The sequence below is a fragment of the Microtus ochrogaster genome, linkage group LG2 (genome assembly GCF_000317375.1).
Source record: "Microtus ochrogaster isolate Prairie Vole_2 linkage group LG2, MicOch1.0, whole genome shotgun sequence".
NCBI lineage: Eukaryota > Metazoa > Chordata > Mammalia > Rodentia > Cricetidae > Microtus > Microtus ochrogaster.
This window is the reverse complement of record NC_022028.1, coordinates 29,418,707-29,441,846: the sequence shown is the minus strand read 5'-3', so window position 1 is coordinate 29,441,846 and position 23,140 is coordinate 29,418,707. Positions and strand designations below refer to the sequence as shown.

The 23,140-nt window shown below is 40.6% G+C and overlaps 1 protein-coding gene across 3 annotated transcripts; it reads right to left on the bottom strand.

The window, feature by feature from the left end:
• Positions 1-1,516: 1,516 nt before the first annotated feature.
• On the bottom strand, positions 1,517-22,412 carry Slc5a7 (solute carrier family 5 member 7). 3 transcript variants are annotated; one of them, XM_005360008.2, is made up of 9 exons: positions 22,275-22,412; positions 20,799-21,032; positions 17,590-17,703; positions 16,725-16,880; positions 12,429-12,577; positions 9,514-9,657; positions 6,924-7,077; positions 4,324-4,541; positions 1,517-2,814 (listed from the first exon to the last, which is right to left on the bottom strand). In XM_005360008.2, exons 2-9 carry the CDS (start codon positions 20,974-20,976, stop codon positions 2,185-2,187), a joined length of 1,743 nt encoding a protein of 580 aa, XP_005360065.1. In that variant the 5' UTR covers positions 20,977-21,032; positions 22,275-22,412; the 3' UTR covers positions 1,517-2,184. The 3 variants fall into 3 exon arrangements, with proteins under 3 accessions (XP_005360065.1, XP_026641596.1, XP_026641597.1); XM_026785795.1 differs by lacking the exon at positions 22,275-22,412 and adding an exon at positions 21,989-22,042; XM_026785796.1 differs by lacking the exon at positions 22,275-22,412 and adding an exon at positions 21,727-21,745.
• Between the last annotated feature and the right edge of the window lie 728 nt (positions 22,413-23,140).

The window sequence follows — 23,140 nt, the reverse complement described above, 5'->3', positions numbered from 1 at the left end:
ATCTTCTTCTAATTAAATAAGGTTATTTGGACATTTGTTGACTAAGAATACTACACAATGTAATGTCTGTGAAAAGAGCATGCTTTGCTGTGGGCTCTGCAGTATGATGTGTGCAGTGGAAGCACATAGCCCGCCCATCTGAAGGGAGATCACGTGATGCTGAGATGCTCAAAATTCACTCCTGTCTGTGTTGGGAGACCTGGGTGGGTCTGAAATACCATGTTCCCCCAAATGCACCCCTGTGGTTAATACTTTTTCATGTCAAGTTGTCTCTTTCTTTGCCTGTGCTTTCCTTGACTCTTTCCTTACCCCACATTTGAGAATCTCAGATTCCATACTGGCAAGCACTCCACTGTTACTGAATTGATTCTGAAGAAACCTGGTGGATGAAGGAATCATCTGTTCCTTAAGTACATACATGATTCAATAAAGAGGCTCAAATTTTGAAACAACAAGGAGACATAGGACATTACAATATGCAAAATCATTTCACTTTACATTCTGAAAATTACCCTGGGATTTTAAGCCACATTTTCAAACAAAGGATGTCCACCTGTTGGTACTTTGAAACAGTTCCAATTGCAAACTGTAGAAAAGAATTCTAGGGCTCAGAGCACATGGTTTGTACTTGATGTCAAATATTACAGACAGGAGCAAAATTACATTTAATCACTGACCTCTTGAAAGTCATGTTCATACCAGATATTAAAAATGATGGCTTGTTTTCTCTTCAGGACTTGTTTTACCTTTTTATTTTCTATTACATTTTGAAATTCAATATATACACTTGTGGGGATCTGTCTGGTCCCTAAAAGTGGCTTATGTGGAACAGGGCCCAGAACTGACCCTTAATTTTAATATATTCTATTAATGAATTTCTACAAATGAGTGTGGTTTGTTTTTCAGTCCCTTGGTGAGTTGTTTTGGAACTGCTGGTAATAAACACACAGTGAACACATGCTATTGCAACAATCACCACAGGTGACTAGACAATGTAACAGGGGTTAGACAATGGCCTTTCTTAATATATGGCTCAACTTTGCCTCCAATACTGACTTAGAAAATAAGCCAAGACCTTATATTTGTAAGGGGTGACACCACTTCATATACCAGAGCTAGAAATATGCTTTTTTTCCCCTCTACCCATATTCTTAATCTTCTTCTAAACTTATTGCTGTAATGTTGTCCAATAACCGTTCATGCTTTGCTTCAGATACTTTCTTTGAGCATATAGCAATTGCTGACATCCTCAAAGAATTCAGTGCTTTCTTTCCATCCCAATATGGGCCCTATTTTCCATCAGTTACACATGAAAATGTCACTATTACATAAATTTTTGTTTGTGTTGTTTGTGCTTAGAATAATATATGGTATCACTGAAGAAAAAAAAAACCAACAGATTGTGGGGCTGATGAGCCCTTATCTAACATGTGCAAGACCGTGGGATAGATCTCCAGCACCACCAAATAAATAAATAAATAAATAAAGTCTGAAGCAAGAAAGAGAAAAGAGAGAGGAGAGGTAGGGAAGAGTGGGGGAAAGAAGGGAAAGAAAAAATGGAGGAAGAGCAGAGAGAAGGAGAGAGGGAGGGAGGGATAGAGAGGGAGAGCATGTTCATGCAGAAGAACAGGAACGGCTAAGAGAATGCACATGGAAAACTAAGCAAATGCCACATTCAGATCATGGAAAAGTAGGCTAATCTATACATGGAGAGATGTGAACTGGTCCACTCACTGAATAATTTACAGTAGTGACTGAGAATAAACACAGTATACGTGTTGTAGAAATTAACCTAATGTTCAGTGCATTAACCAGCAAAGATGATGAGAACCATTCAGACTGCTTTCCATGGGCTCGCTAATATATATTTCCTCTTTCCATAATAGAGATACGTAATATATGGCCATTTCTTTGGCTAGGACTTTATTCATTTTTATATGCCCTAACAAAGCTATTCGAACTTAAATGTGCTACGATGAGAAATAAAGCCATTGTTTTCACACTGGATTCCTTCTCTCTGTGCAATTGCTATTTTTTTTTTCTGAACTCGTCCATTATAATTTTTTGTTTCTGCAACGCTTCCACCCCCAAATGTTTATATTTTAATGTTTGTTAGATATATTCCAAACCTTCTTTCCAAGACCACCCTACAGCAACGCTCTGTTCTGTATACGTTAGATGGGGTCATTGTACGTTATCTTCAGTCCCAGATCCCTCTGGGCTGGAATCAACATCAAGAAGGGCCTCTTTGTTGGTGAAAGTTGAGCTGAGAGTTAGACTCTGTCGAGGCTTCACAGGCGCTAGTTCATTTAATTTGATGTTTTCATTTCTGACGAGAATAGTCTTGTCCATGTTCTCCTCACTGTGCCTCGAAACGACGGCATCAAATACATCTAGTTTCGGAGGCAAGGTTCCACTTTCAAATAGATATTTGGCTAGATAAGAAACACAAATGTTGGTCAGGAATGAGGTAACCATGGAGAGAGTCTTAAAGGGGAATCTCTGGTTGTATATACCACTCTTGTCCATGTAATAACCAGGGTAGAAGATTAGGGGCTGCAAGTATAGATATGGCTCTCCTCCAGTAATTCTTAGGAAAAGTCCAAAGATGTAACCTGCAACAGCCCCATAAGTGTTGGTTCCTTTGATGAAGAGTACACAGAGCAGCTGTGGGAAGATGATGATGTAGACTAGGTCAGAACTCAGGTACCAGAGCCCATACACAGTCTTTGTCAGCAAGGCCATGGCTGTCGCAGATGCTCCAAACACAAACACAGTGATCCTCATGACCCACACGATTTCTTTGTCTGATGCCTGGGAGGAAGCAATGCAGAGTCAACTTTACAAACCATGTGCTGGCTCTTTAAGAGACGAACAGGATAAATGCCTACGGTTTAACACTGATCTTATACAGTCCCCCATGTCCAAAGCTGGTGTAGCCCATGGCAATTGGGTACAAGGGTTTTTTGTACCATATGAATGAAGTGACATCATGGAACCTTTCTCTGAATGTACCGGGGTAAGCTGAGAGGAGCTAGGATCCGATGTCACACATCAAATAAGGCAAGGTAAGATCTTACCCACACGAGGAACTAACAGTACAGACACCCTTAAGGCTTTTATCTGTAAGAGCCCTACCATTTGTAAAGGTAACTGCTTTTTTTGGTGCCTTAAATCAGGTGTTTCTAGGGGGATTTCCTTGAAAAAAAAAACTCTAATGGGCCATTTTTAAAAATTGTCTTTGTAGGGACATGTGTGTGTGTGCAAATGCACATGCTACTGTGCACATGAGGAGGTCAGAGGGCAATCTGCAAGAGTCAGTTCTGACAATGCAGATTCCACGGATGGAACTTGGGTCACCAAGCTTGGTGGCAAGTTCATTTTTTTCTACTGAGCCATCTCGTTGGTTCCAGTGGACTTATTTTGCTGACTGTGGCCTAGGAAATGGATGAGAATCCAAATTTTACATGATAGAGGAAAAGCTCTTGAGAGGGAGGGGTTCATTGTCCTCTAAGGACCACTGAAGCAAACTGGCCTAGATCCATTTGGCTCCGTAAGGAAAATCAAATTGAAAGGCAACTGTATGTCAAGGGTATCCTTTGGAAGTCAAAGACCACAGCAATTGTTAGAAGTGTGAAGTAGCTCACCTTGACTTATGGCTACCAGAACTTTCTCACATCCTAGCGTATTTAACCAAATTAAATGCGTCCTAAAACGCTTAAAGATGCATTTGCTTTTGACAAAAAGACAAGAAATTTAACCTAGTCTCTTTGGAAATAGTTACACTAATATATTCCCTTTCATGTGAAAATGAGCAATAATATGCATTGCTGTGATTCACTACATTTAAATATGTGTGTTTAGCCAATATAAGGGCTGGATTGCAATACAGACTCAATATGTATACACAGATTGATTATCCTTTATCCAAAACGCTTGAGAGCAGAAGTGTTTCATACCAAGAGGCGTTTATTTTTGTATTTTGGAATAACAAGATACGTAGGAATGAAACTCAAGTTTAAAAACAGAAGCTAATTTACATTTCATATGTACCCTGTAGGTATGGCAGGAAGGCGATTTGTAAGACTGTGTTTAGTAATTTTGTGACTAGAACAAGGTTTCCTAGTATGGGGCTTCTCACCTGTGACATACCGCTGGTTTTCAAAAAGTTTTGGATTTGGAAACTTTCCAAACTTACCATAAGCATTTCAGCCTGCCAAACTATATACAAAATCACACATAATATCCAATAACACAGTGAATGCAGTGGCAAGGATGAAAAAAGTAATGACAGGTAATGACTGGTTAGAAGGCTGGACTTACATTTTGCCTGAAGGAAAGCTGGTAGATATTCCGAGCAAACATGGAACTTGCTGACAGGATGGAAGAGTCAGCTGAGGACATGACAGCGGCTGAAACAGCACCAAGCCCAAAGAAGGAAATGTACGCCGGGCAGAGGTACTGTAGTACGATCGGGAGGATCATGTCTCCTTCCTCCTTGGCCTTGGGATCTGGAAACCCATAGGCGGTCTGGTTCCAGTCTGTGGAGCAGAAACAACGGTCACCACTGAGAGTCCCTGTGTGGTCTGCTGAGGAGGGAAGTCCCTATGCTGGTCCTGTAAGATGGCTGACCCGCCTGGCTCCTGTGAGTGCTGATAGCGTTGAGGCTGAGTCACACCTGCTGGGCCCTTTGTGTGCAATAGTGCATAAGCAGAAGCTCAGACAACCAACTTTCCCTAAACCACACATTTCCTTCAGACCATTTGGAGTTAGGTGGAAGCCTAAAGTTCATTCTGTGAGGCCCAGGGATCTGTGCACACAAAGAGATCACAGCTGATTATTGTTTTTTTCTTTTTCATCACTCACTCTTTTCCTGGAGATTGTGTAACAGCCTTGGAGCCGAGTTTTTGTCAGTTTCCTCCTCGGCAATTCCATCTTACATAGGGATTTCTTTAGGAGAAATAGGGGGCACATCATGCTAAGGACAGCCCCTTTTCATTCATGGAGTTTGGAATTTTTGGAGGTCTTTGAACTTGGTCTAATAGATGACTTGAAACATAAGTTTATCTTTGAATATATAGCTTCCACTTTGTTATTTATTTGTGTGTATGAGTGTGTGTGCATGTGTGTGTGTGTGTGTATACATGTGTGTCCAAGCGTCTATAGCACTCAAGTGCTACAGCATATGAATATGGAAGTCAAAAGACAATTTGTGGATGTTAATTTGCTCTTTCCACCATGGGTTCCAAAGATGGAACTTGGGTTATCAAGTTCAGTGGCAAGTAATTTTTACCCTTGGGCCATCTCACTGTCCTTGTGTTATTTGTTTGGTTGCAGCCTGTGTTGAAGGAGACAAAGGGCCTGGCTATATATATTAGTTAGTTAGCTTCTTTGATATTTGGTGGTCTCCTTGATATAATGTCAGGACCAAAAAGAAGTGGTTTCCTTGGAGGCTGCCACTCCCCCACTTTCCATTACAGCCATCACTAAAGCCATGCTTATATGCTGAGGGCTAAAGCTGCAACTGAGAAGTTAAGTCACTAGAGATCATAACCAATAATATACACTCAATCCTAGAAAACAGTACGCCATATGTTGGTTTTGTTGCCCGGCTTACATGTGCATGCCAACATATACACAGGAGGTGGTGGATTGATCTGTCCTTGTGTAACAAACCATATTTTCTTTTTACAGAAGCAGACACCTTTGCCAAATGCTTTAATATTCAGCTATTGTTTTATATTGTGTATGAACATGGAAGAAGAAGATTATGCAGCAAATCATGATTTAAAACCCCTGTTTTAAAAACTAAAATATAAATAAACCAAAATAACTCAATAAATGGCATTACTTTTATAAGAGACAACAGGATAGATGATAAACCCTTTCTAATCTGTTTCAATTACCCGTACTTAGAGAATGCTCCTCAATATGGGTTAATATTACGTATTTTCATTCCACATGCTAAAAGCTGCCTCTCAATTACACTGAAAAAAGCTGTAACTTAGTTCTGAAGTTCATAAAATGCTTCACTGACCACAGATCTCAGTTTCTGTCATTATTTTATGATCTTATGCTTATATCTCCCCTGGCTCTTTGAAACCCCAGTCCTTAAGGTGGTGTTATTGCTATTAGGCATGGAGGTGAGTAGGATGCAAAGGTAGAGCCCTCCTGACCATGGTCAGTGCCCTTACAGGAGGTTCTTGCTTCCTCTGTCTACCATGGAAGAAACATAAGAGACAGGAATGATCAAGTTCAAGAAAATCAAAGGCAAGACTTCAGAAATGTTGCATAGAGGCCAACAGAGAAATAAACATTTTATATTGCTCTTTTTTGTTGCCATAGTATTTAGTCCATATTAACCAACATATTTACCGTTTAGTTTCTGCAGGGAAAATAAATATCCCTCTTGGTTAGCAAACTATTGAAAATAAAAAAGGTAAATTCTCAAGTTCACAGTGGTTCATGGAGACCAGGAGGATTGTCTCCTAAGCCAGTGGGTTGCAATTTCTGCTTTTCTCTGGTTTACCAGGGAGGCTGTAGAAACTCTTCAGTGTCCATTTCTGCCATTTATAGTTAAACTCACCATGGAGTAGCCAAAATGGAGTGGTATTTTTACATCCCACTGCTTACCTCAGGTTATACTGTGAGCATTACAGTTGATCTCCTGTTTGGCAGAACACAATTGCTAACATAACAAAGTTGTTTTTTTTCCCAAATGTTTCATCATTAACTAAGCAATAAAAGCCAGGTAGAGATCATGGAACTAGAATTCCCTTTGTTGAATGCTATAACAAAGGCATGGTAGGATCATGCAGAACAAATTAATTTCAGTGTAGGGGTAAGCGGCCTATGAGGAAGAGAGAACAGCCTTTAGAGATTTGGAACATGACCTTGCAAATGTCACAAAGGTACAAGCTTACCTGTGGAGGCTCCAATGGCTCCTATGCATATGGACGGTAGTGCCATCACCAGACACCCAAAAGCTGCCAGGAAGGACAGCACCTGAGCGTACGTGGCTGAGGACGAAGAGAGAACCCTCTGGAAGTAGGCTTGCCATGGGATTCCACCCAGCATCTGCAGGAGAGCCCAGGGATTCAGAGTAAGCCAAACAAAGGAGGAGGCAAATGAAAGGGTTCTTTTCTAGGAGCTTTGTAACACCACATCAATCAGATGCATTTAGAATGCTTTTAGTAGAGTGGTGAAGTACAGAACACACTCCACAGACCACAAATCCTAACTGTGGCAACTGTTTGCCGAGCCGTGAGGTTTTGACCACTTCCACATTTGCCAGTTTAAATTCTGGTCTTCTGGGTAAAGGAATCGTATCACTATTGTGGTCTGGGTGAATTCACTGTACCATGAAAATGGAGTCAGCATGAATCTAGTTAGTGTCCTTTTTAATAAAACAAACAAAAGAGCAATAAAAAACTTAAGGGAGGTTGATTGCCTTTTCTACCAGGTAAGGATGCAGCAAGAACGTGCTATCTGTGAAAGACCAACCCACACCAAACACAGTCTGCCAGTGCCTCAATCCTGGGCTTCATAGTCAGACATGAAAAACAAGTTCTGTTGGTTCTAAGACATCTAAGTCATGCTAGCTTCTTAAAACACCCAGAGGATATCAGTCCTACCTGTAACTGTAGATTTTCCTGTTATATATTTATGTATTTATATATTTACTTTTGATTTTTTGAGACAAGGTTTCTCTGTGTAGCCCTGACTGTCCTGGAACTCACTCTGTAGACCAGGCTGACCTCAAACTCACAGAGATACACCAGCCTCTGCCTCCCAAGTGCTAGAATTAAAGGCATGTGCCCTGCTGCCCAGCTAATAGTGATTTATTTAAAAAAAGAAAAAAAATTGGATTCCTTGCATTATTTCCTTTTGTGACTACACTAGACAGTCTTTCCTATTCCTTAATTTATCTGTTCTTTGCCTCCTTAAAATTATCCAGAAGTCTTCAGTTTATATTGGGACAGAAACTCCAACCATCATAAAAAACCATAGGGGAAGGTTGAAGTGGGGGAGGGGACAGGCAGGGAGGGGAGCAGAGAAAAAATTAGAGCTCAATAAAAATCAATAAATTTTTTTCCTTGAAGACACAGAATAAAAAATATTGATGATATTGAGCTGCAGTATAATTGTCTATAAGGCATCTGCATGGAAACAAAACTAAGAAACAATTATTTGGGCTTGAGAGACAAGGAGATAAGTAGATGCCTATGTATCCATCAATAAAGTCTGCAGAGATGACATCTAATTTGGGCATATAGGAAGATGAGAGTCCCGTGAAGAGATATGAATATGAAACACGTAAAAACACCATGTTACTCAGGCACCATGGGACCACTGCATACATCACTATAATACCCAGACACTGTGGGAAAACTGCATATTGAAATAGGGAAAGAAGGTAAGAAGGCTTTAGGTCTAATGTAGAGCTAATTAGGGGTGGTGGGGCTGACAAAGGCTTCCAGTGCCATTAACAGAACTTAGGAATCATGTTAGCATAGAGATGTATGGAAAACAACCAGAAGGTCATAGACCATTTGTATTCCAATCCAAAGTTTCTACTTGTCAAACAATTGAGATCATGAGTCTGACTAAAGAACTGGATATAATATTTTATTTTATCAATGAGCCTCATGAGGACTTCAATGTGGTATGGGGGAAAGGACCATGAGATTGTGATGCTCTGCTTTAATTCCTAGCTCAGGCACATTTTGATAGACAACAAGTTGCTCGCTTCTGCTTTTCATCATCTCCATGTAGTTATAAACACATTAGCAGGCAGACGTCATTTTACATCTCACTCTTTATATTCAGATTCACAAAGCATTCCAGGAAAAAGAAAGCCAAGGGATTTCTTCTCAAGCCTTAGTAGAGAAGATTCTATTGGAAACATACTTTCCCCCATGTTTTCTTGCCTTTTACCAGGGAATTCTTTACCAGAAAAGACACACCCAACTTGAGTGTTGAAGAGTTGTTCATCTTCAGTAAAGTGCCACACACATAAACTCATAAACTATTATCAGTCATCTACAAAGGAAAAAAAATAACTGATTTTCTCTCCACTGTCTACAAGAAATTATCAGTTTCTCACCTTGAAATTCAATGCAATGTATTATTTTCATACATAATCTCTTTAGTTAGCAGAGTCATAAAGTCTGGTAGAATTTACATGGTTCTTCCCTCTTCCTCGGCCTGCACTCTGCCATTGTTCCCCCTATGCCCTTCTCTGACAGGGCTGTCATACCAGGGTTCTTTGTGTTTCAAGCTCCTTCTGTCTCTTGAGGACTCCTCCTTTGGAACCACTTCCTAGTGATGCTTCCCAACTTACCTCATGCACTGAGAGCCAAGGCATGTGGCTCCAGCCTTCCAAGACAGGAGTCAATTCAGATAAGGCCATGCATCGGCAGGCGAAGCTTTGAATAGGCATGTAAAATCTTGAATATGTCTCTCATTTTATCAACAATTAGATCACATTTCTCAGATCACAGTGTCTCTTACCAACAACAGAAAATTGTCAAGCCAGGTGTAAACTTCAATCGGTTCAATGCTTCCCAGCCAGGGACTCTGGTATTTGGCATGCACAGCGGTGAATCCGATGTCGGTGACTGCAGGATGTGACAGGGCAAAGGGGACACTGATCCACTGGAACAAAGAGTGACATTGGAGCATTGGCTATGAGCTTAGCTGTCCTGGACATGCACAAGTCCTGTTCCTAGTTCATCTTTCTCAGAGCTGGCACAGCTTGAGAGTTGTTCTTTCTCAGACAGAGAAAGGCCTGGAATTATGTTTTCTATAGGATGCCATGGAACATGGATTTAGAAAGAAAATGAAAAAAACACATTGACTGCTCATGTGTTTGACTATATAGAATTGTACAAACCATAGAAGCAATCAGCTTATTTGTGAAAGGAAACATCCATCTCACAGAACAAAAATGACCAACAAACATATTTCTGCATGCTTTGTTGCTGAGCAGTAGCGTGTGGTAGGGCCTGTGGGTTATGAGCGTTTTCGGCTTATACTGATTTCACTCCATATAGCCTGCCGTAAGCTGGATAGTGTCTGTGTGCTTCTTTCCCCCTGACTTCTTCAGCTCTGCTTTTCTCTGTCAGTGTATGGGCACACCCTTGAATCACCTCTTTCCTGATCATATTAATGAATGAATATCTTTGACCATTTCAACAGAAAACAAAAGTATGTAGTAGTGTGAGTGTGTGTTTGTGTGTGTTCAGATTTGCTGGGCAACAAGGTTTGCTGGTAGAGGAGCATCTTCTGAAAATAAGAGGCAAAGACTCAAGAAAAAAACCTTGAGCTTCAAGCTAAACGAATTTAAGTTTGTTTTGTAGATAACTGGAAACTAGAGAACATTCTCTGAAGGTTGACAAATATTTCAGTTTAATATCATGGACACTAATGGTGAGTTTCAAACTCAGAAGCAAATGGGAGTGCCACAGGTAAGCTCTTATACCACTGACAAAGGTCTTAAAGCTAGCAGTGACACTGGAAATGGAGAGGTGTTAGTAAGACCTGGGAGGCTGAGTCAACAGCCCCTGGGTTAGAACACGAAACAGGAGCCAGAGCTAAAACTAAGCGAACCAAGTGTTCAGTTTCAGATCTTCAAGGATGGTTAAAAAACCCACAGAATTACATAGTCTGGGAAGGAATGGTTAAGGTATAAATTGATTATGTATGTATGTATATATGAATAGGAATTAAAGTTGGGAAAATAAACTATATTTAGATAGCCAATTCTATAGTACTTTAAGAAACCCATAATTATGTAGTATTCCTTAGTGAATAATACACACACATGATCTAATTTAACTTAGGAATAAAAGACTAGTTAACATCCATAACTTATCCACTTAGTTATGCTTTATGGCCAAAAAATTTCCAATATATATATCCCAACATAGGTTTGCCCTTCACTTTCTATGCCAACACAATTGATTCATGCGTCTGTGTGTCTTAAGTTCTGGTCTCATACACAGCAGTGACGCAGGATATATGTCATTGGTAGATAGATTCATTCCCCTGGGGTTGGGCTTCTTGGGATAACAAAGGCATCAATTATGAGAGCTTCCCTCACCACCCTGACCTCACCTCTGACACTCCCTGAGAAGTGCCTGTGTGTTCTCAGCTTCCTTTGTGGATGGCTATGATGCTGAGTAAGAAGTAGAATTGTGGACATCCACTCAAAACAAAAAAAAAACCCAGGAATTCCTGAGAAAATTAAATATTCTCCGTTTAATTTTAAAATGTGTGAATGACATCTTACAACACAAACAATGTCTAAAAGAAGGAGGGGAAATGCAGTTTTTGTGACTATATAGGAATTAATATTTACAGTGTAAGTCAGATGACAGTCAATGGATCCCTCTGGGACATTTTTACTGATGATGTAAAGTCACATTAAAAAGTTATGGGAGTCATTTTTCATCTCCAAACATGGAAGGTCAAAGCTAAAATAGTCAGTGGAGATTTTTACTATAAGAAAAACAATTAAGAGAAAAGAAAAGAAAATCAAGGACCTTTTGATCCTGATTGGGAAAATGAGTACACATGCTTTCTCTGCAGCTCTGCACAAGGACAGTGGGCATGATGCTTGCATCTAATGAGACTGTGCACATGGACCCACGTCAGCCCTTGACCCAGAATGGACACACATTTTTAGTTACATGCCTTTTATATGAATTAGGTCTTGTATACTGTCATAAATGGAATTGTTGCTTTGCATTTTAAGACTTGAAGATATCAAGCTTAAAAAGCAGACAAGGATAACCTTAGTAAGCCCAGAAGTACTTTCACTGCCGTCCTAATACTAGTCATTCTTCACAGTGATAGGATTCCTACTTCATAAGACATGCGTGTGATCTAATTTACAGAGGAATACAAAAAATAGTAAATCTTGCTAACATTGTATGTAAGTAAAACCCCTCATTTTTAGATGCCTGCCACAGCATCTTTGTCCTGTCAGTCTCCCTGTGGTAAATAACAGAAGACAAGAAGAGTATTTTGCCCATATTAGCAATGAATTAATTTTGCTTATGAGATGAAAGTGTTGCCACTGAATACGAAAGAGGCTCCCAAGGACGCCTGATCCAAACTAACAGCGGTGGAAAGCAGAACCCAGGGATTTGTAGGTGTTGTTAGGGCATACCTTTCTGTCAAATGCTGACAAAAATAACCAGGGGTTTGATCTAACAAGTTCATAGAAAAAAATTAGTATTTCAGATAGCATTAAATCTACTGTGCATTTTTCATGATAGAAAAAATCATATATCCACTGATTTTTTTCTGAGTCATGTTAAATATTATATTTTAGAAGGAAATGAGGCAGGCAAGCAGAAAGGGAAGGAGGGAGGGAGGGAGGAAGAAAGAAGGAGATACAATATGAGGGCAGGGTCACTTACCAGTCCGATAAAAATACAGAACAGTTGAACAACATCAGTATATGCCACAGAGTAGAGCCCGCCCACTAGGGTGTAAAGGATGGCAATGAGGGCAGAGACAATGACCGACGCATTCACATCCACATCAATGATGACGCTGATGGTGGCCCCTAGAAGAAAAAGACCAGGAGCTCAGTGGTCAGGGAACACAGGTGACTGTGCTTCTAAAGTGAAGTCACAGCAGGTATGTTAATTCTATGTCTTAATAAACTATGCAACTCCCTACAGATAGCAGGATATACTTATAGTTGGTGTTTCACTAGACAGTCTATGCAAGACATATCTGAAACACATGGCAACAGAACAACTAGAAATATGTATAAACATAACTCCATTCTCAGACTTGTAATGCTTTGACTATATGAAGTTCTGACTTAATTAAACATGTACAGCAGCCCTCCTTACATCCATACAAGGTCTTTCTGAGAGGCATGAGCACTCATTTCCATAATTTGCGATGAATATTTATTTCCATTTTGCTGTCTACTAGCCCAGAATAATGCACAAATCTTACAAGATACCAAAGAACTGAGTCAAACTTACAGGGGAAAATAATAAAATTGGTAAATGTAATTATCAATTTCTTTTTTTTTTCAAAGTCTCCATAGATCTCGTTAAATCGTAAGCATGTGGCTTCTACCCATAACATACTGAAGAATCTTGGCTTTGAGAAATCATAATTTAGAGACTGGAGAGATGGATCAGTGGTTAAAAGCACGTATTTTTCTCACAGAGGACCCTGATTCAGTTCACCCAAATGGTGGCTCACAACCATCCACATCTCCAGGTCCACGAGATCTGACAATCTCTTCTGATCTCCATCAGCACCAGGCACACAATGCACATACATCCATGTAGGCAAAATATCCAAACACACAAAATAAACAAATCTAAAAGAAAAAAGAGGAAGTGATTGTTTGAGTAGCTTTCATCTTCAATATTTGTTTTTGTTTTCTTGCCTTACGGCATTGCTTTTGTTGCCTGTCTTCCCACTGAGAATTTTGTGAATGAGCAAAGATGTAGTAGAAGCCACAGGTCCCATAGGACTTTGGGGATGTCAGTGTTACCCATTCACTGACTGCTAGACTGCACCATGAGACAGCACACTTTATTTAATACAGTGCACAAAACATGAGAAGGATAAATGCTCGAGTCATGTCTACAAGAGGTTATTCCAGAAAGAAAAGTGAGAACGGACCAGACAAAGAAGAGATGGTGTGGATGAAATCTATAAATACAACTGTCCTCCAGGGGCTCTGTGAAGCTGCTCCCACCTGGAATGCACACGGAGAACAATCTCTTCTGTAGTTGTATTACCTTAAATAAACGTCTGTTGTAATTACAGAGAAAAGAGTCTCCTATGTTTTTATTCCCCATGCTCATTCATACCAGGTGACAATGAATACAAATAGAGTTTATACTTGATCTTAAGTGTCCCAAGATTATTTCTTACAAGCACTACTTTTGAAATATATCCAGCAATTATAATAAAAGAATAAAGACAATAACTTTATAATAGACATGAGCTTCTAAAGCATAGTTTTCTTTCAAGAGCAACAATGTGTGTGTAGATATTTGTTGCTTGTAGTGTATGTGTGCATGTGTTACTTTGCATGTGTGTTTATACCGAGAGACTGTTCACACTTTTTCATATGCATGAAATATATATGCGGACATAGGCAAACATTAGCAGAAGTAATTCTATTGCAGTACAGAGTTTATCCACTGTATTGTGTATTTGTAAAATGCTGTAGAAACTTTAGCTCATTAGTTCTATTCACCTTTCAGAACTATTATTTGGGAGGTTTATCCAGTCAGAGTGAGCATTTTGTATTTTGTTGTCTAGCTCACTCCTTTCTGCCATACCTCGGCAGGTAGTCTGTTCTTAAACCCAAAATTCCCAGTGCCAAAACATGTGGCAAACAAACTCCCCTTGTTTCTCCACTAATGAGAGTAAGGTTGGGGGAGACTGTTCTTTTTTAACATTGTGTCATTAGGTTCTAAGTTGAAGACTGCTGTCTAGCACAGGGGTGTGGCATTTTCCACTGAGTGACTGGTGTCTTTTATGAACTTGCAAATTGTCTTCCTTTCCTCACTTCTTTCCTTCCATAGTTAGCAACCAAAACCATGACCTTAGATTATAGAGGAATTTGTGAGGCTAAGGAGACAAAGTTGGTGTGAACTGATCTCAGATGGTACAGAGGCTACCTAAGATAATATTGGAACCAGGGGACAAGCTGGTCTGGCATATATAAAATGGGAGGAAACTCCTTTTGTTCTAACCACCTAGCGCCTGGCTGTAGACTTTAGCCTTGCTCTTTCATTTGGAGAAGAGGTAGGGAATGCTGTGTAGGAGGGGGCCTGGATGTGGCCTCCTGACCCCATTGAAGAGGGCTGTGGGAGGCCAGCTCTGCAGCTGTCCCCCAGCTCCACATGCAGTGGGCGGGGACAGGCCTGCCTTTGATCTAAAGGAAGCAGACTGAGACTGGAGATCTTCCACAGTCCCACCGAAAACACTGGAGATGAGTCCAAAGACACCCTGGCAACCAGATTTGTAAAGTACCAGAAGCAAGATGGTAAAGTCACAGTTCTGGAGGAGACATGACACCGGGGCATGAGGAGAGGAGAAAAGCAAAGATTCTGTCATGACCTACAGAGTCTGTGGAAGTTTTGGCTTTTAGAAGAAAAGAGGAAGACGGAGCTTGAATTTACAAGGAGTTGGCTACCAGAGAAGGGCAGACCTGCAAGCAGGGAAACCCCTGCATGGACTCCAGTGAGGAAAGTCTGGCTGGGGAAAGCAAGAGGGAGAGGTCCAGAGGTGAGGAGGATGATCAGCACTCAGGAGGACTGGACCGTGAAGAGCGGTCCTAGAGCTGATGAGACCGACAGAATGAAGGTTGCCGAATCCAAAGGATGTGGCACATAGCTTCTCCAAGTGCCTCACCAGCCTTACTGAGGCTTTTCATGTTTCAGCAACTGGTCATGGTTGTTTTCACCTCAAAATCTGCACCTCAAGAGTAGATATGGGTGAAGAGAAGCTGGGGATTGGACCCTTTCCATGGCTTAACCAAAACCCACCTAAACTTGAGAGAGAATCCTTGCTGTGTACTGTCCTGTCCTCCGCAGTGTTACCGTTAACTAGCCAGAGCATTACGCCTTCACAAAAACTTATATTGGCATGTCAAGTTAGATGGTTTTGCTGAAAGCCTGCCTGTTCTGCCCACAGGCTGTAAGATCCCATTTCTCTGCAAATGTTATTTACGGTTGGAACTCACACGTTGTTTTATATTAGCTTTTAATAGGGCATATCTTACATAACAAGATTACTGCTTTGAAAAATCTTTATAAAATTTAGGTTTGCCTGTGTTTATCAATCTTAGCATAGGAATCATCAGAAGAGAAAACAGGAAGAGATAATTTCACAGAAGTGAAAACAGTTACTGGGGATGAATAAAGGCAAAAATAATTTGTTTAGATTTATTTCCCTTAATTGTCCTCCTGGACAATTTTTTAAAAATTCTCATCCAAATTGTATCATTTAGTTGTGCTTAATTAACTTTATTAAGTTATGCTCAATTCAAGAAAGTCAGGACCATGAGGGGTTGGTTCACCCACTGAGACAGTGTGCCTGATCTAATGGGAGCTCACCAAATCCAGCTGGACTGGGACTGAACGAGCATGGGACCAAACTGGACCCTCTGAATGTGGCTGACAATTGGGGCAGACTGAAAAGCCAATGATAATGGCACTGGGATTTGTCTCTACTGCATGTACTGGTTTTTTTGGATCCTATTCTATTTGGATGCATACCTTCCTAAGCCTGGATGGAAGGGGGAAGGCCTTGAACTTCCCACAGGGCAGGGCACCTTGCCCTCTCTCAGGACTGGAGAGGGAGAGGGAGGGTGTGTGGAGGAGCAGGAGGGAAGTGGGAGGAGGGGAGGAAGTGGAAATTTTGATTGGTATTATTTATAAAGTAATAAGAAAAGTTGTGCTCAATTGTGTTTTAAATCATAAATATCTTACAAGAGCAACTCATGAACTTTGTAACTCATGGTCACACTGTAATGTTGTGATTCAGGTTCAAAATAAATGAAGCTGAGTCCAGGTTTCACCTCTACAGCCATACCTTGCTAAGCATAAGAGATTTGATAGGAATAAATATGGATCTCAACACGGTTTTAAAGATTTTTTTTTAAGAGTCCAAACCCTAAGTTCAGGAGTTGGAGACTCAGTAGAACCATCTTCTTTAGTCCTTACCTAATGCAGAGAAAATTGCTGCAGCCCAGAACATCTCTCCCATCAGTGCAGGAATGAAGAGCAGCCCGCCCATACGCTTTCCATAGATCTGCTGAAATGGGTCTAGCATGGTCACATATCCCTTGGAACGCATAGGTTTTGCAAAGAACAGACCACCTAGAACAAATCAAACAAGTGCTTGTGAGAACAGAGTCGTGATAGATACCTTTTTTACTATGTATCTTTCTCCCCCTAGGAAAATGAATTTTTAAGATAGCTATATGTACTAAGAATCCCAATTTACATGTTCTATGAAGATGGTACTAAGAAATATTTAGCAACCGAATGTAAATTCTGTAGTACATCTAACAGTGCTGTGTCCAGTGGGTAAACAGGGCATGTGAATTGGAAGACATGGGCCAGGTCGGTATGCCTTCGAAGACTTCAATGCATTTCTGTCACACAATCCAACATTTAGACACTTTGAGTAAGCAAAACTCCAATAAAAGCATTTTTTTGTGTGTAGCAAAATGAGAAACTCTCATATAATATTGAAACGTTTTAATAGTTTCACTTACCCAAAGGAACAAAAGGACAATGGAGCTGATTAGGTTTTAATGATATAGCCATACTACTTTTTGAAGGAAATAAATCACAGTTGTTTAAGAAATTCACTGTTCTAGTGGCCACAGGTTCAAAGAGGTTTTTTTACACAGTGCATAACCAGGAGATTAATAATCTAAGCAGTGGTGTTCTGCTACATAACAATTTCTGGTAATTGCTACTTGGAAATTTTCCCCACAATAGTTGCTCATGCCATTTGACTTATTATTTATACTTCATTCTGAGAACTGCGTGAGTCACTGGGATCTCAACACCCACTTACCTAGGATCAGACTCAGAGAATACCCTATGGGTGCCTGAGCCCATGCAAGACCACAGCCTGGGCCATAAACTGCTTCAGCTGTCCCGTTGATGTAACCTCCTCCAACCCAGGTGGCTGAAATAGAACCAACAGTTGGGTTACACACTCTCATCACCTGCTGTGCCCTGGGCCTAACCACTCAACACAGTGGCCACCGATTTCAGGTGACTGTATAAGCTCTGCAATGCAGTATTCCGGCAGGTAGGTCTTTTTTCAATATTATAAAAGTTCTGTAGCACAATTACCAGATGAGAGGAGTTAAATAACCAAAGGAAGCTGGCTTGGGCTAAGGAAACTCGAGCCAGTTTTCCTCATAACAAATTTGATTCTTTATTTTTTTTTTCAAAATAATATTTTTTTAATTCTTTGAGAATTTAATATGATGAATTTTTTATCATATTCAGCCATAATACTGTCTCCTAATATTTCCCAGACCCATACTTTATTCTTACTGGAAAAATCAAAGTCAACAGAACTCTAAGATTTTGAAGTTTATGTACTTCTACGAGTATAACAGAAAGATTCATAGTGATCCCTGTGCACAATGTATGTGGAATGATGAAGATCTCAGGCTCTTAATACTCTTATCAGACAGGAGACTGACCATCCCATAAAGAATGCAATGTAGAAGAATATATCTCTATGTATAGAAATCCTGTCCATACCACTAAGATGTGATTAAGTGTTTTCTTGCCAGAATTCATCCCCCTTTAAGTACAACAGGCAAAAAAGAGTGTATTGGGACCAAGGCTCTGTGTGTGTGTGTGTGTGTGTGTGTGTGTGTGTGTGTGTGTGTGTGTGTGTGTAAAACAGGAATTAAAGAAAAAAGAGGCCTTGAATTTCAAAGAGAACCTGGAGGGGGACATGGGAATGTTTGGAGTGAGGAAAGTGAAGGGAAAAATGATGTAATTGTATGATTTCATCACAATCTCAAAAATAAAAGAAAAAAATCAACATAAGAAGACTTTCCTGATTAAGCAATTTTAGGCACATTTAATGGGTAATTTAGGTGCTGAATCCTGAAGTGGGCAGGAAATGTGGAGTAGCCACTCCCATCTTCACACAGGCTTTTACACCTGGTGTGCAGACACTAAACACTACCGTTCATTGATTTTCTCATGCTAAATCCCACTGAAAATTTAAAGTTTTTCTTCTCTATCCAGCATACTGAGTACTCAACGAGGATCGGATGAAATCTATGCTTAACTGCTTCAAAACCTGTGACTTCATCCTTGAGCTAAGATGGCTGAAACCAATAACATGCCAGCAATACCTGGCGCAGAAGGAAAATGGCTCCCTGGTCTTACAGCACAAAGCTTCTTAGAAATTGCTTTTGACTGCATGGCTTTGCAGTCCCTCATCCAAAAATCAAATCTGTGCCTGGGTGGTTGCATTTATTATGATACAGAACTGAAAACTTTGTCATTTACTATGATTAAAAGCAGCCTTTCCATTTGTTACTGATTTAGTCTTTTCTGGGACACAATTCATTCCCCACATTTACATATGTTTGTGTCAAATAATGAGCAAGAACACAAATTCTTTTAAAGTATATGTTTTAAAAGAATCTACATTTCATTCTCTATTTTTTATGAAATGCATGGAAGCAGTCTGAATCTAGTGAGGCTTAAATAATATGGTTCAGATTTTAAATGAATGGTCATATTGACAAGGGTCTTCTGAGCTTGGAGAAAAGACTGTCACCACGTCAGCTAGACTATGATAATACTTTATAAGAAACAGTCTCATTTGACTATTTTTTATATACTTTAATGGTGTGCTATGTTTTAAAAAAAATCTGCATGTGATGAAAGAATGTATTCAACAGCAATGCATGACTATATGAAATAGATTATTATAGAGTAGCAGAATATTATAATAATCAGCAAAGAATAAAATGATTGGATATTCATCAGCTCATTTTTTCTTGTGACTTTTGGGAAACAATATGTTTTTTAAAGAGACGTAGTATATCAGTGAGAGAGCTGCACACAGCACAGCATGGAGAATCCTGAGTGTGGTCAACCAGACTTGGCCCTGATCTTTGCTAACTAATCAAGTTTGCAGAGTCCCTTGATTCTGCAACCTTTTCACAGTGCCTGCTGGAAAGAGCACATGAATCCATCTAAACTATTAAGTGAATGTCTGAATTCACAATGAAATACCTGGCAAATAAGAATCTACAGTCCACACAGAATACTGTAGATTTCAGACAACCAAAATGAAGGCTTTCAGAACATGGAGACCATCTTCACAGCACAGATACATTCCTAGCTGACACACAGTATGAATTGTTTGTCAATAGCACTTCTGTACAGAAATGGGTATTTCATTTGGATACAGTTTTTAGTAAGATATTTTTCTAATGAGGTGTCAAGAGTTCCAGCTAGAGTAGGTTATATTGCAGGTGTTAAATATTCACTAAACAAGGCCCAGATATAAATGTTGCCAATCATTTACGAGTTTATATTGTTTTCACAATTATGTTCAGTGACCACGACGAATATGAAGAAATGATTCTGAGATCAAAGGAAGAAAGATCAAGGGCCTCTCCTAACACAAAGAAAATTGCAAAGGAAGAGAAATGCAGATGCTGGCCAGGGGATTCCTTTGAGGACACACCCTGATTTTTTCCTTTTTATATCAAGGATCCTGGAAACCTTTCTTTTCCCATTGTAAATAGTTTCCTTTCAGGAAAATGGTTATTACATGAGAAGGGGGGCTTCTAACAGACATTAGTTAGAATAGAATTGTAGTGTCTACAAAACGGCTTGTTAGAGCTAAACTATCACAACTAGTTAATGTTCATTTATCATTTAAGAGAACTCAATCACAACCCCACGCTTGTATTAGTGGGTACGTGGAGACACCATGGTATTAAATCACAGATTCACAACTTGAAAGGCCATGGCTTCGCTTTCCTCTACCCCTTTGTTTTCACCGCTGCCACCCACCAACCAAGCAAGAAAGACTGTATTTGCTTCACTAACATTTAATCCAGTGATTTATTGTAAATTTATCTTTGTCAAGTATTATTGAGATTAAACTTTTTTCTTTCAAATTAAATATGAAATTACTTGGGCTAAAAGAACTCCAAAGGACAAGCAGCAATGTCTGTCTTCTCTCTCAGAGCACAAGCCAGCATGAGAAGGAAGCATGGCAGCACCTACCTGTCATGGTAAAGCCACCGACCAACAAACCAATATCTCGACCCCCAACTATGATGGCTTCGCTCCGCTCTTCCGCATTGCCGCTGTTCTTGGTTTTCCATGCAGCCCATATTCCAACCAGAAATATAATGAGGTAGAACAGGATGATAGCTACCAGTCCTTCTACATGAAAAGCCATTTTTTATTTAAGGTAAGGAGCAGATTCTTCCACAGTGGGCTACTTCATCAAGCCTTCTGCAGAAAATACAGCAATGCATTATTAAGCAGCCAAGCACTGTGCCTACCCAGGCTGCCAAGAATAAGCAGCTGGCTCCAGCCATCCCTTAAAAAAAAAAAAGCTTGCATTGAAATTCCCATGAGACTAGTCTTAGCCAACAAGTGTCCAGTAGTAGTCTGATCTGCTTCTACTTATCAAGTTAATGTTTGTAATTTTGAAGAAGCAGGAAAAAGGAATGAACACAAATACAATTATACTATTTTTATTATTTTCATAAATTCTTTCAAGTTAAAATCAAGTCTCATTTGTATTTTATCTCAGGTCTTCTGTCAACAGATTGCGTGCAATGATTATGCCTGTACTTGTTTTTTGAAACGAAATCGATATTTTATAACTGTTTATTAATTTAAGTGTGTCCTAAAGAAATACTCCAAGAACATTCACTTTGTGTGTGTGTGTGTGTGTGTGTGTGTGTGTGTGTGTGTGTTCATTATTCCTCCTCTACTTATCTTTTCAGAGGACTTCAGGAAACAGGTCCAAAAGTGACCCAACATGCTGGTGTGTGTGTTGGGGGAGGACTAGAAAAATCCATTTAAAATGCATCGCTTGTGTCTTAATTTACTGTAATAACTAAGTATGCTTTCGTTGTTTAAATGATGACCCTCGACCATCTCAATCTTCCTTTGTCCTTAGTTTATAGCATGCCCCCACCTGTCCTCCCGCCGCCCCTTCTTGGTCTCTAGGAGAAAAGGATTTTAAATAAAGTAATGAATAAATCACAGTCACGAAAACGAAGAGCGAAACGGAGAGGACTGCTGTCAAGTTCTGAATTAAAGCTTCATCTTACGAAATTCTTGTTCTTTCATTCGCGCACTGCCTCTGTTATTTCCTACGCCCAGTTCACAAGCTTAAGTTTCTGATGGGAGTCTGCACTTTACAAGTGGGTGGTGAGGCGCTGGGTGCAAGCACTCACCTCCGGGATGCCAGCAAGCTACGGAGAGCCTGGGATTCGGTGGGCTCCGCCTTTGTGATCGCTAAGTCACCAAACTCCCCCTCCACCCGAGCTCCCTGGTGCTTAGCACCCTGGGACCCTGGGACCCCGCGCCCTCCCAGGGTTTCCAGAATAAAGTATCTGCAGCCGCTGGCACCCGGAGAGCCACAAGTGCCTTTCAGCTGAGCGGAGGCTGCCTCTCCACCCGAGTTCGTTTCTCCTCTCAGTCCCCGAGGGCGCGGCCGCAGCTAGCTCTCCCGGCTCTTACCTGGGCGTCACCCTGGAGCTGTTCTGGGGTCCGGGCGTCCCCTGACCTCCCGAGCAGCGAGGGAGGGAGGAGCGGGGTGAGTGGGAGGGGGATAGGTGGGGAGCTCGACGAGGGCTGCGAGGGTCAAGGTGATAGATCCGGGTATTGGGAAAAGTCTCTTTATAAGGGAGGCGGGCGGGGGCGATCGTCAGAGCTCTGGAGACGGACGTCAGAACAAAGTGGTGCTGGGCGGGAGCTGAGCACTGTGCCCTTAGCGTGGCGCCGGGTGCAAGGGAGAAGCCTGGCTCACAGCCAGCACTTGCCCAACTCCCTGTTCCCATCCCAAGGCAAGTCATGGGCTCCCCTAGAATGGAGGGCTCCAGACCCTAAAGTCATTCCCAAGTCTAACTACCCACTCTTCTTATCTCCCTGAGGTGCCAAAGATAGGGATGGACTCAGAGGATTTTCCCTGGAGATAGAGGAGGCTTCCCAGACAGGCTTTAGGGTGTCTCCATGAAAGCTCTGATCTGGGCAGTGTACCCCTGTCACTGGTGGGCCTCAGTGGAGTGATTTCAAGCCCTTGTTGATGGGCTTCATGTAGAAGACATTTTCAGAAGGTTTAGACCAGTCAGCTCTTTCCTTTTTGGTTTATAGTCATACTCTCTTCACTTAAAAATGGGGTTACAATGGAAGTCTCTTATAATTGCAAAGTTGTTTAAAAAACAAAGTTGGTGTGTAGACACTGGAAACATGGCTTCCTTGCCAAGCAAGCCAGTTGCTTGTTGTTTAAATATTCTGTTCTAGCTTTACAAAAAAAAAAAAAAAAGCATTCAGCCTATCACTTCAAATGCATCTATAGCTTTACTACATACCTATGCATCAGGTAT

Coding starts and splice junctions, on each gene's coding strand:
- Slc5a7 (XM_005360008.2), bottom strand. CDS start 20,976: ATGGCTTTTCATGTAGAAGGACTGGTAGCTATCATCCTGTTCTACCTC. Junction 17,704..20,798: donor CGGTGGCTTTACCATGACAG/GTAGGTGCTGCC, acceptor GTTCTATTTCAG/CCACCTGGGTTGGAGGAGGT. Junction 7,078..9,513: donor TTGACAATTTTCTGTTGTTG/GTAAGAGACACT, acceptor GCTCTCCTGCAG/ATGCTGGGTGGAATCCCATG.